The sequence below is a fragment of the Suricata suricatta genome, chromosome 17 (genome assembly GCF_006229205.1).
Source record: "Suricata suricatta isolate VVHF042 chromosome 17, meerkat_22Aug2017_6uvM2_HiC, whole genome shotgun sequence".
NCBI classification, from domain to species: domain Eukaryota; kingdom Metazoa; phylum Chordata; class Mammalia; order Carnivora; family Herpestidae; genus Suricata; species Suricata suricatta.
Window position 1 is genome coordinate 40,204,150 of NC_043716.1, and position 13,405 is coordinate 40,217,554.

At 54.8% G+C, this 13,405-nt stretch overlaps 1 protein-coding gene across 2 annotated transcripts in view; it reads left to right on the top strand.

Moving 5' to 3' along the window:
* The window catches only part of C17H17orf53 (chromosome 17 C17orf53 homolog), a 15,707-nt gene extending 2,411 nt beyond the window's left edge, over window positions 1-13,296 (top strand). For both annotated transcript variants that reach the window (XM_029929130.1, XM_029929131.1), the window contains exons 3-10: window positions 2,594-3,748; window positions 5,217-5,300; window positions 6,964-7,104; window positions 7,697-7,805; window positions 7,995-8,080; window positions 8,430-8,552; window positions 9,893-10,010; window positions 12,327-13,296. In XM_029929130.1, coding sequence (XP_029784990.1) covers window positions 2,594-3,748; window positions 5,217-5,300; window positions 6,964-7,104; window positions 7,697-7,805; window positions 7,995-8,080; window positions 8,430-8,552; window positions 9,893-10,010; window positions 12,327-12,418 — 1,908 coding nt within the window. In that variant the 3' untranslated portion in view covers window positions 12,419-13,296. The remainder of the gene's footprint in view (window positions 1-2,593; window positions 3,749-5,216; window positions 5,301-6,963; window positions 7,105-7,696; window positions 7,806-7,994; window positions 8,081-8,429; window positions 8,553-9,892; window positions 10,011-12,326) is intronic.
* The last annotated feature ends 109 nt before the right edge of the window (window positions 13,297-13,405 follow it).

Sequence of the window (13,405 nt, forward strand, 5' to 3'; positions counted from 1 at the left end):
GAGCCCAATGGGGGGCTCGAACCCACGAACCATGAGATCATGCCCTGAGCCCAAGTCAGACGCTTAACCGACGGAGCCACCCAGGCGCCCCTCCACACTCTCCTACTTTCGTGGCTTTTGGAACCTGAGGTTTGAAAGCAGACCTTCTCAGACCTCTTAAAAATCAGTCTCTGGCTGGTCTCATTCATGGAGGCCCTAAGGCACAGTGACAGGGGCACATATGAGTTCTAGTCCTGATTCTGTGAAGTTACTTAACTTCTCTGAGTCTCCATTTCTGCCTCCTTAAAGCAGGAATAATAATAATACCCATTAGGGCCACTGTGAAAATTCATTGCGAGAATTCTGGTAAAATGTTTACATGGTCCCTGGCACCCAGTGTGGTTTCAGACTGTTAGATGTTTTTTTTATCACTTGGAGGCTTGAATTTGTTTTGTTTTGTTTTGTTTTAATTCAAAATTGCCAGCTTTGGTGAGGAGATGAATCCTTGTCTTTGTCTTTCGACTTTGGAGATGTATTAATAATTGCAAACTGAAAAAGTGGCTAAGTGCCCAACTTGGGTCTTACCAGCTGATAGTAGGCCAACTGGGCGGGCGACAGGATTAAGAATGAAGGTCTCCAGGGGCCCCTCGGTGGTTCCGTCGGCTTGGATCCTGATCTCACGGTTCGTGGGTTCGAGCCCCGCATCAGGCTCTGTGCTGACAGCTAGCTCAGAGCCTGAAGCCTGCTTCTGGTTCTGTGTCTCCCTCTCTTTCTGACCCTCCCCTGCTCACGCTGTCTCTCTTTCTCAAAAATAAATAAAACATTAAAAAAAAAAAAGAATGAAGGTCTCTGGGGTGCCTGGCCGGCTCAGTCGGTGGAGCATGTGACTCTTGATCTTGGGGTCATGAGTTTAAACCCCACATTGGGCATAGAGAGATTACTTTAAAAAAAAAAAAAGAGTGAAGGACTCGGACACAAGTTTCTGTTTCATGATCAGTCCCCTTCCCCCTTCCCAAGGCAGACGACGTCATGTCTAAGAGTGAGCTCTTCAGAGGAAAAGCGATCTGTCAACCTCCAGGATCATCAGGATTTTATTGCCGCTGTCATTCTAATATTGTTATTATTGCTAAATCCCATGGCAGTCCTGCCAGAGTAGGCTACGCTCCAGTACACAAAGCCGGAAGAAACCTTCCTCTGGTGCAGACATGCCGAGGCAGCAGCAGGGGTTGGGGGTGGAGGGGACCTTCCTGTCAGTTAAATCAGCAGTTCTGACTCAAAAACACCCTCAGAACAGGTCTGTTGCTCTTGAAGGTGTCAATCTCACCTTGCTTCCCAACTGGAATCCATACTTAATTTAACTTGCCTGAAAAGCTATATTTAACTTCTGCCTATTTTGCTGGATCCAAGGCCTCGGGCTTACTGAAGGCTGTGTGTGTGTGTGTGTGTGTGTGTGTGTGTGTGTGTGGAGGGGGGAGGAGTGTGTTGAGGACAGGTAGCATCACCAGCTAGATAGACCCCTATCACACAGGCTGGACCCCAGAAAGCTTGTTTTCTTGAGATGCCTGTGTGGCCTCGGGTGACTTGTTTCCTGGGTGCCCTGGTATGTTTGCTTCTCCTGCTGCTCCTCCGACTGCCGCCGCTCCCCTATCCCCTGAGAGAAGCCACCTGAAGGCTTAGCTGTAGAATGTTTCTTTCTTTCTTTTTTTTTTTTTTAAGATTTTATTTTTAAGTAATCTCTATACCCAGCGTGGGGCTCGAACTTACAACGCAGAGATCAAGAGTCCCATGCTTCACCAACTGAGCCCACTAGGTGCCCTGGAATGTTCCTGGTAGAAGTCTGGAGGTGTTGGGGTGCCTGGCGGGCTCAGTAGGTGGAACATGGAACTCTTTTTTTTTTTTTAAACGTTTATTTTTGAAGGAGAGAGAGACAGAGAATGAGCAGGGGAGGGGCAGAGAGAGAGGAGACATAGAATCCGAAGCAGGCTCCAGGCTCTGAGCTGTCACCACAAAGCCTGACACAGGGCTCAAACTCACAAACTGTGAGATCATGACCTCAGCTGAAGTCAGATGATTAACTAACTGAGCCACCAGGCGCCCCTGTGGGGAATGGGACTCTTGATCTCCAGGTTGTAAGTTCAAGCCTCATGTTGGATACAGAGATTACTTAAAAATAAAACCAAAAAAAAAAAAAAAAAAAGGCTGGAGGTGGGCTCATGGGCAAGGTCAAAGATGGTCAGAGACTCCACCATTGCCTTTCGTGCCTTGGTTCTCACTCGCATGTATTTGCGCTTATATACGCACCACATACCCTGGAACAGTAAAAGCAAGAGTGTTTCTTTGAGGCACCTGGGTGGCTCAGTCGGTCGAGCGTTCAACTCTTGTTTTCGGCTCAGGCTCACAGTTCATGAGTTCAAGCCCTGTGTGGGCACAGAGCCTGCTTGGGATTCTCTGTCTCCCTCTTTGTCTGCCCCTTTCCCACTTGTGCCCATGTGTGGGCATGCGCATGCGCAAGCACGCTTTTTCTCTTTCTCTCAAAAATAAATAAATATTAAAAAGAGAGAGAACGTGTCTTGATTTCCGGATGTCAAGACCCACTATCTCTCCTTCTTTGTAGGATTTCTTGTCTGCTGTCGAGGATGCAGAGAACAAGTTTGCTGGCTCACGGCCTATGAATGCTGGGAGCCTGCGACCTGGCTCGTCCAGGCCACAGGACATTGTGCTGGCACAGGCTTCTGGGCAGCCGCCGTCATGCCCCACCGCTTCTTCCGAGGCTTTGGGCCCATCATCCCTGGGACTCCGCCTTCCAATCTCCAGTGTCCCCGGGGCCATCAGGGGTCCACCTTCCACAGGAAGAGCCCCCCTAAGGCCTGTCTCCACTTCTAGCAGCTGGACCGGCCATCACAGACGAGTGACACTGACAGAAGCGCTCCAAGAGCCAGCAAGACCCCCAACCTCAGCCTCTCGCCCCTTGCTCCCCTTTGAGAGCCAACAGGAGGTGATTAGTGGCTTTGAGGGGCCTGAACAAGATGACTTTGATAAGGTCTTGGCAAGCATGGAGCCGGAGGGGCCTGGCCTAGAGCCGGGACTCGGGACCAGCAGTGAGTCCACAGGAATCCTGGCCACTTGGCAGCCAGAGGACTCGGCCTCGGCTAAAAAGGCCCGCGTAGCGGATATGAGCGGGTCTTGCCAAAAGGGGCCCCCGCCTGCCTCCCACGCACCGAGGATTGGGTCAGCCCACGATGAGCCCCCAGCACCCAGCATTCGCTGTGGGACTGCACTGCCCCTCCTGAGACCTGGTGCTGTGAGCAGCCTTCCTACCCTGGCTGCCTCAGCACTTCCTGCCGAGCAGCCCCACTCGGAAGCCTGCCCCAAGGGGCCTGCTCTTCGAGCACCACTGCCTGTTCAGAGCAGCCCCCGAAATCGATTCCCTGGTCAATCATTCCATTATCCAAATGCCTGTCTACGTGGCAAGTCTCCCCTTCATGGACCAGGAACGCCCAACTCGATCTGTCCTACTCCCTCAAGGACTAACTCTGCGTCATTTCCTCGGAGCCCCTTACAACCCCGAGCTCCGGTGTCTTCCGTCAGGTGTCCCACCGGCCCCCCAGAGAACCCCCGTTCCTCCCTGGTTCCCCAGGCAGTGCTGCAGACGCCCATCGTCACCAACCACCTGGTGCAGCTGGTCACTGCCGCCAGCCGGACACCCCAGCACCTCGCCCGCACCAAAACCCGCCGCTTCCCCGGGCCCGCAGGGATCCTGCCCCACCAGGTGAGTGACGGCTCCTCTTTGGCAGAAGCCGGAGCTGTCCAGGACATTGCGGGGATGAGGGGGAGCAGAGTGCCAAGTGCCATCTGGTCCCAAACTATCTTCACTCCTCAGGGGAGGGTGGGAAGGATGGAAGTGCAGGGAGAGGGCTTTCATTTTTTTTTGTTTAAATGTTTATCTTTGAAAGAGACAGAGTATGAGCAGAGAAGGGGCAGAGAGAAAGGGAGACACAGAATCTGAAGCAGGATCCTGGCTCTGAGCTGTCAGCACAGAGCCCGATGCAGGGCTCGAACCCACAAACCACGAGATCATGACCTGAGCTGAAGTTGGACGCTTAACTGACAGAGCCACCTAGGTGCCCCAGAGAGAGAGCTTTCAAAGTGGTAGAAGAAGTCCAAAAAAGTAGGAAGAAAGAGTCAAGTGCTTGAAAAACCACAGACGAGAGAGGTGCTTTGGCCCTGAGACCTTGACAGCTTTTATTCTTCCATTGAGCACCTGCTGTTTGCTAGCAGTAAGGCGGCAGATTCATTCCCTTCTATTTCCTAAGAACCTGTATGTGTTGGGCAATTTGCTGGGAACTGAGAATACAGAGGTTAAAATAGAAGTCGTTCAGCCCAGGGGAAGAAGCAGAGGCAAATGAGCAATTAGACATAAAATGCGTAGTGTGAGTAGAGGTCATTCCCTGGGTGCAGGGGAGACCCTGGACTCCTCACTGCATGGGCTTTGGCAGGACGGCTAGGAGGTTAACGTGTGTGTGTAGGAAGGCGGTGCTCTGGGACACATTTCAGCAGTGAGCAGACAGGGAAGAGCATGTGCAAAGGCACAGCGGCGTAACAGCAAGATGCTATCAGAGGAGCACAGACAGCTCACTGTGGCTGGTGTGCAGGGTCGGCGTGGGGAAGTGGGCAGTGCTGGGAGTTTGGATTTTGGCAGTGGTGGAGGGATGGAATCCGTCAAACCATCTTGGATCAGCTCCCAGATAACGGGATTCTGCGCGGCTGGTCTGGTCGCGATGGGTATACTCCTTTGTTCACATTCTGAGGGTGGCTCAGGTCATTTCTGCCTGTCACTTGCCCTTCGCTAGCACTTAAAGGGAGATTGAAGGGGGCTGTCCTTGTTCCTCCCGGGCCAGATCTCTGTAGGGAAGGGTTGGGTCCCCGAGAAGGGACTTGGGGAAAGCTGCCCCTTTGGCTATCCGAGGCCTCTCTATCCGGGTCATCGCCTCCTTCAGGAAGCCCTGGGTTTTGCTCCTGGGCCAGCTCCAGCTTCCTCACATTCCCAAATCAGTCCCCAAAGCATCTTTTTTTGAGCTGCCAACGAGGCTCCTGAGACTTCGTTAGGAGAGACGTAATATGTGTTAATTGTCCCTGATAGCTTCCTGAACTCATTATGTAACCCAGACAAGACGTGGCACTTGTAAATAACAGCTGCTGAGCTCGCTCTCGCCTTCTCCTCCCCTCGCCCCTCGCAGCACAGCGGGAAGAATCTGGAAGAGATCATGGTTTCCACACCCCAGACTCCGACCCATGGTGCCCTGGCTAAATTCCGGGCCGAGGTAACTACTGCCCTGTGTGTGTTCACTTCCTGGGCTATCACTTACTTATTTTTCTAATGTTTTTATTTATTTTTGAGAGACACAGAGAGACAACGGGAGCAGGGGAGGGTCAGAGAGAGGGGAAGACACAGAATCCAAAACAGGCTCCAGGCTCTGAGCTAGCTGTCAGCACAGAACCCGACACGGGGCTTGAAGCCATGAACCGTGAGATCATGACCTGAGCCAAAGCCGGATGCTTAACTGACTGAACCACCCAGGCGCCCCTGGGGCATCATTTAAGAGAGAGGGACACTCCTGCACGTTTCAGGAGTTGAGAAGCAGAGTCTGTGCTCCTAGCCCTGTTCCCCGGGGTCTACCGAAGGGTGTGCGGGGAAGGCACTTTGGGGAGGTGGCGATTGTCCTGGCATAAAGGCAAGCCTCTCCTGACGCTGAGGGATGCCAGGGGTCCAGTCTTCTCTAGGAAAGAAAGGCCCGGCTAACTCCACCTTCCCTCAGGGGACGCGAGTGTAAGAAGCGTTAGGAAGCTGTGTGCCAGGAACCGCTCCCATCAGGTCTCTGGGAATTGAGCAGGGAAGGATCTGCCTTCATCCTGCCTCCAGTGGATTCCTTTTCGGTGGGTGAGGCCCATCCTTCCTCCTCACTGGGATTCTTGTTGACCTCCTCTGCCCTCACACTCTTGCTTTTAATTCTCTCAAGCCTTTCTCTCTTTGCTGTGGTTCCACAGATCCAGCAGTCGGCTTCAGGTCCAAACCAGCAAATATCCCTCTGGGTTCAGAGTGGTTTTTTTCCCCTTTTAATGACACAGAGGGCAAGTGGGGGAGGGCAGAGAGAGAGAGGGAGACAAAGAATCCAAAGCAGGTTCCAGGCTCTGAGCTGTCAGCAAAGAGCGTGACACGGGGCTCGAACCCACAAACTGTGAGATCATGACCTGAGCCGAAGCTGGACGCTTAACCAACCGACTGAGCCACCCAGGCGTTTTTTAATATAAGCATTTTTTAACATAAGAAGGTTAATAGTTAAGCCAGAGGCATCCCAAATAAAATATGACTGGCTCTAAAATCACTGAGGCACTCCGGAAGCCTATCAATGTTATGTGGGCTTCCCTGGCCCTGAGACTTTTCGAGTCTGTTACACAAGAGAAGCACGGACAGATAGTCTTATGCTTCAGTGCAACTCAAGTCAGGACCTAATTTAAAATTAAAAAAAAATTTTTTTTGAGAGAGACAGAGAGACAGCGAGAGAGAGGATCCAATGAGGAGCAGGGGGAACAAGAGAAAGAGGGGAGAGAGAGAGAGTGTTTAGGGCTCACCCGAAGTGGGGCTCGTGCTCCCCCAAGGGAGGGTCTCGAACTCATGAACCGTGAGATCATGACCCGAGCCGAAGTCAGACGCTTAACACCCAAGCCACCCAGGTGCCCTAAAATGAAATAAAATAAATTCAACCAGGAGCACCTTTGCTGTCGCTGCTAAGTGAGAGACGGGCTATGCAACAGGATCTCATGTACCATTTTGTGACCGAGGGGATAAAGGAAAGGAGAGACTGTGGCCGTCAGGTTGCAGGGACCGTGCCCTTCCCTCCCACCCCTCTGTCCTGAATCAGTCAAGGTCTGTAGCAGGGTGGATCCATTAACACAGGCCCCCCACCCCTTGCTCTGTGGTGCCAGATGGTTACTAGTTCCCAGGCGTCGGCGGAGGAGGATTTTGGGCGAGGGCCCTGGCTGGCCATGAAATCTACTCTGGGCCTGGATGAGAGGGACCCCACCTGCTTTCTCTGTACCTATAGCATCGTCATGGTGCTGCGGAAGGTAAGGAAGGGTACTGGGTGCTGAGCTGTGCAAGGAGGGCCATTTCGATCCTTTTTCCCAGCCTGCTATCCAGCTCCACCTCAGGAAAGGGGCTGCCCGTTTGCTCCCTCTTACCCCAGGCCTGTCTCTGGGCAGCAGCATCGAGTCCCTTTGGTTGTATCTTCCACTCACTGAGCATTCCACCACCGTCCACAGTATGGGGCACAGATGGAAGGAGAAAGCGGGCTGTGGGTTTGTCTCCGCACGTCCAGGCCCTGGATGAGGCGCGGTAAGCACACCGTTAGCCTCCGAGCTCCCTAGAGGTCAGGGGTCGTGTGCAGGCACATGCCCCCAGCCTGCTGTGACATAGCTCTCTAGAAATACATCTATGCTGGAGGAAAGGACCTGCTAGTTCTGGGTCTGCCAGAGAGACACAGGATGGCTCCTTCAGGCGGCCCTTTGCCCTCCACAAAAAGATGATCATTACCACGTCTGTACTCTGCCCCCCCCCCCCCCCCCCCCCCCCCCCCCCCCCCCCTGGTTGGCCTGATGCACTTGGGAGCCTTACAGGTGGGCTGTGGCTTGCTCAGCCAATGTCTCTCCTTGTAACCAGGCAGCCCTGAAGCAGCTTCCCAGGAACAAGGTTCCCAGCATGGCAGTGATGGTCAAGTCCCTGAGTCGGAGCACAATGGACGCGAGTGTGGTTTTCAAGGACCCCACGGGTGAGAGGTTAGGTGCTGGGGGTGTCTGAAGAGTGGCCTTCGTTGAGTTCAGGCAATGAGGAGGAGTCATCCTCTCTCCATCTGCAGATGGCAAAATTGAGGCAGTGAGCAGCCCGCTTCCCTGCCAGAGCCCAAACCAGTCATCGGGCTGTCCCTGACGCAGACTAACGGGCCACGTGGTATTTGCAGGAGAGATGCAGGGCACGCTGCACAGGTCGCTGCTCGAGGCTCGTCAGAGTGAGCTGAAGCCTGGCTCGGTGCTGCTGCTGAAGCAGGTATCGGGGGCTCCAGATCCAGGACCCTCCTCTCCAGCCCTCTTGACCCTGGAGACGGCCCCTGAATGGTCGATCTGGCTCCCTGCCCTCCTGGTCCCCAGGCAAGGGATGACTGGCCTGGAGCTAGACCCTGCCTCCTATCCTGTGGCGGCAGATAGGGATGGGGGCTTGTGTTGTGTGGGGAGGGGGTCCTGGGACGCGCTTCTACTGGGCTCCTACCCCAGCTGGGGCAGGGCCGGTGGGAGCCCGGTGCCGAGGCCAGGAAGGGACAGGCAGGCACGGACCAGGTGGGATGGGACTGCATCTAGTGCCCCATTGGGGCACTGACCTTCCCCTTCCTCAACTCCAGGTTGGAGTCTTTTCTCCTTCGCTCCGAAATCACTACCTCAACGTGACACCCAACAACTTGGTCCGTATTTACAGCCCAGATTCTGGGGATGGAAACCTCACGCCATCTCAGCCCTTCCCCAAGGTAAGACAGCAGCAGGATGGATCGAGGCCTGGGCAATGCGCTACCTGTAGATTCTGGTAGCTTCCCCTCCTTCACCCTGGGGAGCAGAGGGGGGAGGGGGGCAGTCGCCCTGAGGTGAGGAGATGCCTCTGGGGACAGGGTCGTCTCCTCCTGTTCCGAGCCCAGCCGCCTGCCAGACAGCAGAGTAACAAGACCTGGAGCAGCCGGCTTCCTGGTGATCGTGATCTGATGACAGGCTTAGGCCCTGGAGAGGGGGGGGATTCACTTGAGAACTAACCAAGCTGTGGGTCCCCGGAGGGTATGGGGTCAGTCAGTGACTGGGGGTCAGATCTGCCATGGCGAGCTCTATCTGGACTGTCAGGTGAGCCGGCACTTGCTCTGCGGCTTCCCTCCTGGCCTCCACCTACGATAGGTGAGGCAGCACCCACACAGGACTCCGGTGGGGACACCCCCCCTTTGGAACTAAAGGACCACGGAGTTCCAGGCAGCCCCACTCCAGTGCCAAGCCCGGCCTTGACTTGGCACACAGTTTCCCCTCGGTGGCCACCTCCACCCTTCCTGGGATCCTGGGTTGTTATCACAGCCTGGCCTGGAGGTCAGGAGACCTGGGTCATGTCCCCACTCTGCCGGTAATTTGTAATGTGACCTTGGGCAAGTCCTGTCCCCGCCCCTGCTGTTGCGTCATCTGTGAAGCGAACGGGTTCTACCCGATGACTTCTACTCATGGTACACATTTGGCTCTAATGTCCTGCTTCCATTTCCCGGGTCTTTCCCCTTAACCTTCCACGCTCTCTCAAAATCACCCTGCTTCCAAAAAAATCATCTTTCCTTTTCTTTTCAATATCAAAATAGTCGTACTCATTGACAAAAACTGAAGTGGTACAGACTAAAGCAGAGCTTGAAACTTATTCTTCTCCATTCCCATTCCCTGGGGCTAACCGTAGTTAACAGTTTAATTACTAATTTCCATTACCCGCTCATATATTAGCTAGTGTGGGGATTATTAAAAGCTTTTTAATCCCAGGCCAACTCCTCAGCAGATTTTTGAATGGCCACGTCGCTCTCTACTCCAGCTATATATAGATTTCCTAACACACCAGATACCAGCAGAATTAGGAAAGAAAAGAGCCCGAAAAAGTTTTTTTTTTTTTTTAATTACCTGCTGTTTGGGGTGTTGGATATTTCATCTCCCGCCCCTGGGTGACTGGCCCTTGCCACCCTCCTCTGTTGTGTCTTTCCTGAACCCCTACCTGTCCCTCTGAGGTTATCTGGGGGGACATGGAATTGTCCAGAGGGGTATCAGGAGCCCAGGCGTCAGTAACCAGCCCCTCTGACCCCAGGACCCCAGCAGCATTTCTGGCATCCTCCATCACGAGACTGCAGAGTCCCAAAGAGGCCGGAGAGCAGCGCCCAGCACAGAAGCAGGGGTGCCCCCTGAGGCGGCGCTCCCCGAAGCAGGTAAGGCAGACAGCGCCCCGAGAGCACAAGAGCTTCGCCTTCTGTTTCCTCTTGCACAGCACCGTCAGAAGGATCTGGCTTTGCCTCTTCCTCCTCCTCCTGTGAATCTTTGGGGCTTCCACAGTCTTATAGAAACCAGATGTGTCTTTCAGGCAAGGCTGCAGCCCCCAAACTAACTAGCAGCGTGAGAGGGGGGCCACGTAAAGCAAATGCAGCGTGAGCCATAGGTCCCCCCCCATTTCCGGGCCATCTTCTGTGAGCCACGAGGAGGAGAGGAGTTGGCCCCGTGCTTCCGCCACAGCTCAAGCCTTCTGTGGGCTGATGGCCAGACCACACAGGCAGATGTCTCCATCCTGACCAAGCTCGGAGGCCCTCCAGGCAGTGCTGAGGGGTCCCATGTCCATGTGGGACCAGGATACAGACCGGAGAGGCCCAGATACACACCTGTCAGGGGACAGCCAGCCTGTTCCTTGGAGCAGGGGGGAGGAGGAGCAGATAGCATCACCTAGATGAAAATAGCATGATCCAGGTCTGTGCCTTAGTTTTTTTATTCCATAAATTCAACCCTGTCTGGCCCTACAGTTCATGAGATTATGGGTAAGCGTCTTGCATTAGGGGCGCCCGCCTGGCTCAGTCGGAACAGCGTGTGACTCTCGATCTCAAGGTTGTGAGTTCAAGCCTCGCACTGGGTGTAGAGATTAGTCGAATAAATAAATAAGTCTGTGAGTGTCTCACAGGAACCAATGTCACATTAGACCAGTGGAGAAACCACAAAGCCCGTTTACTTAGAGCCTATGAGAAAGTACTCCTTAGGCCAGAATCTTCTCCGGAATGTTGCATTCATCCCTTAGAGGTAAGCTTGCTGACAAGCCAGATCAGCCTCCGAAGGTCGCCCGTGGTCATAGAGTAAGAGTGAGGAGACTTGCCCGTATAATGTCGTGGCTGGTGTCCCGTCTCCCCTGTAGGGGACAGATGTGCCAAGCAGGCAACTACTCGTGGTGGCTGGACAGGGCCTGGAGACACCAGTACTCATTCTTACTCTGATTCCCAGTTTTCGAGGCTCGCACTGACTGCTCATTCCCCTTTATTTAACATGGAGTTTCCCGAGGCGCCTGGGTGGCTCAGTCAGTTAAGCGTCTGGCTTTGGCTCAGGTCATGATCTCATGGTTTGTGGGTTTGAGCCCTGCATCGGGGTCTGTGCTGACAGCTCAGAGCCTGGAGTCTATTTCAGATTTTGTGTCTCCCTCTCTCTCTGACCCTCCCCTGCTTGTGCTATCTCTCTCTGTCTCTCAAAAATAAAATAAAAAACATTAAAAAAAATAGCATTTCCCCCAGCAGCCCTAATGTAGCTAGCGAGGGGCATCTTTTTCTGTTACTAATTTCAGTCCCACTTCCCTGCATACAGGGCTAGTCACCTTAGTCAGATTTGGATGCCTCCCCCCACCCCCACGGGCCTCTACCTTTCCAGCGGCCATGTTTATCCCCTGTCTGTGCCCGGCCGGACTCGCCCCCGCAGGTGTAGTTTCCGGTCCGACTTAGTCCCAGGGTGGCCTGACCATGTGCGTGGCTCGGGGTTTTCTAGCTGGAAGCCGTCCGTGGGTCTGCTCACCACGGGCAGGCTGTTTGACCACTTTGAACTCAGTTCTCTCAGACAAAGTGGGGATTCTAACAGGAAGAACCACGAACCGCCCTGCGAAGGGCACTGTAAGGTCTGGAAGGAAGGGGTGAGTACGGCAGGTGCAGCCCCGCGCCCAGCACGCGTCCTGCAAGTGTAAGCTGCTGTTGTCAGCGGTACCAGTACCCAGCTCGGTCCCCATGTTCTCAGACGTAAGCATCCGAGAACTACATTTGGGGACGGTTCCTGTCATTCCAAGCGCCTCTGGGTGCCCGGTGGGGAAGGGGATGATGTCGTCTCACACTCTGGAGGTGAGAAACCAGATTAAGGGAGGCCATGACCCTGGACACCTCGGATGGTTTTCCCGGCCTTTTCTCTGCCCCCGTCCGAGGAGAGGGCTGCATGGGAGGACCTCTGAAGCCTGTCTGCTCGAGCGCTCGGCCTCTGGATGGAAGGAGAGGGACCCCGAGGCCCAGGGGGAGCGTCTTCCTCGGCATTGTGTCTGTGCCTCCTGTGTGTGCGTGTGGGACGCAGAGGGAAGATGGGGGGCAGGCCAGCCTCCGGCCCGTTGGTGTATCACCACTGCCCAACGGTGCGGCCAGCCCAGGCCCCCCTGAAGCGTGGGAGCTTTGGACCCGAGTCCTATGGAACCCTACTGTTCACACTGAGTGTCCACCTGTCCTCTCCATGTCCCCCTGCAGATGACCTGGATGGACTCCTGAGTGAGCTCCCTGAGGACTTTTTCTGTGGGACCAGCAGTTGGCACTGCCCCGAGGCAAGGCACCCTCCGTGAGCAGGCAGCCTCTCGGCACCCAGGCAAGGCCCCGGATGTGTCTGACTGGGTCCCGGGGAGAGAGGAAGCCTGGCACGACTTCAGGACAAACACGGTTCAGGGCTTTTAGGGCCGCCCCCACCCCGGGCGCCTTCCCTGGGAACGTCCTTGTCCCTCGGATTCCCTGCTGCTGTCTCTCACTCCGGAACTCAGCCCAGGGGTGGCCATTCTGCTCCTCTGTCCTCCAAGCCCTTGGGTGCGACCATTCCTTCTCCTGCCAGCCGGGAAGGTGTGGCACTCCCCTGCCTCACCTCGACTTCAGAGGCCCCTGAGCTCCTCACTCCTTGTGCCCTGGACGCCAGGGAGCCACACCCCAGCAGTGGTGGGCCGGCCTGGCCCTCCAGGCCGGGAAGGAACACACTCAGACTTCCCTCTGCTTTGTCTCGAGGCCTGTAGCTGCCCAGCTCACCTGTGCCCAAGGTTCCCAGTAGCAGGGGGGCGGGGTGGGGGGAGCAGGGGTGCGGCTGTGGTGTCTTGTTCTGAAATAAAGCAGCTGCCTGCTCCACCCGCCTCCCTGTCCTCTCCACTCACTGCTGCTCATCCCGCTGGCGGTGCTTTGGCCAGGGCAGAGCCAAGCTGCTCGTTCTCTTCTCTCTCCCTCTCTCTCTCTCACTCTCTCTTTTTCCATAAACTTTCTCCTAGACAGTTTTAAATTTACAGAACTCTCGCAAAAATGATACAGGGAGCTCCCATGTATCACACACCCAGCTTCTCCGTCAGCACCGTCCATTAGGATGGACACTTCTTACAACCAAAGAACCAGGATTCGGGCGCGCCTGGGTGGCTCAGTCGGTTAAGCCTCCGACTTCGGCTCAGGTCAGATCTCACATTTGTGGGTTCGAGCCCCGCATCAGGTTCTGTGCTGACAGCTAGCTCAGGGCCTGGAGCCTGCTTCCAGTTCTGTGTCTCCTTCTCTCTCTGCCCCTCCCCCTCTCATGCTCTGTCTCT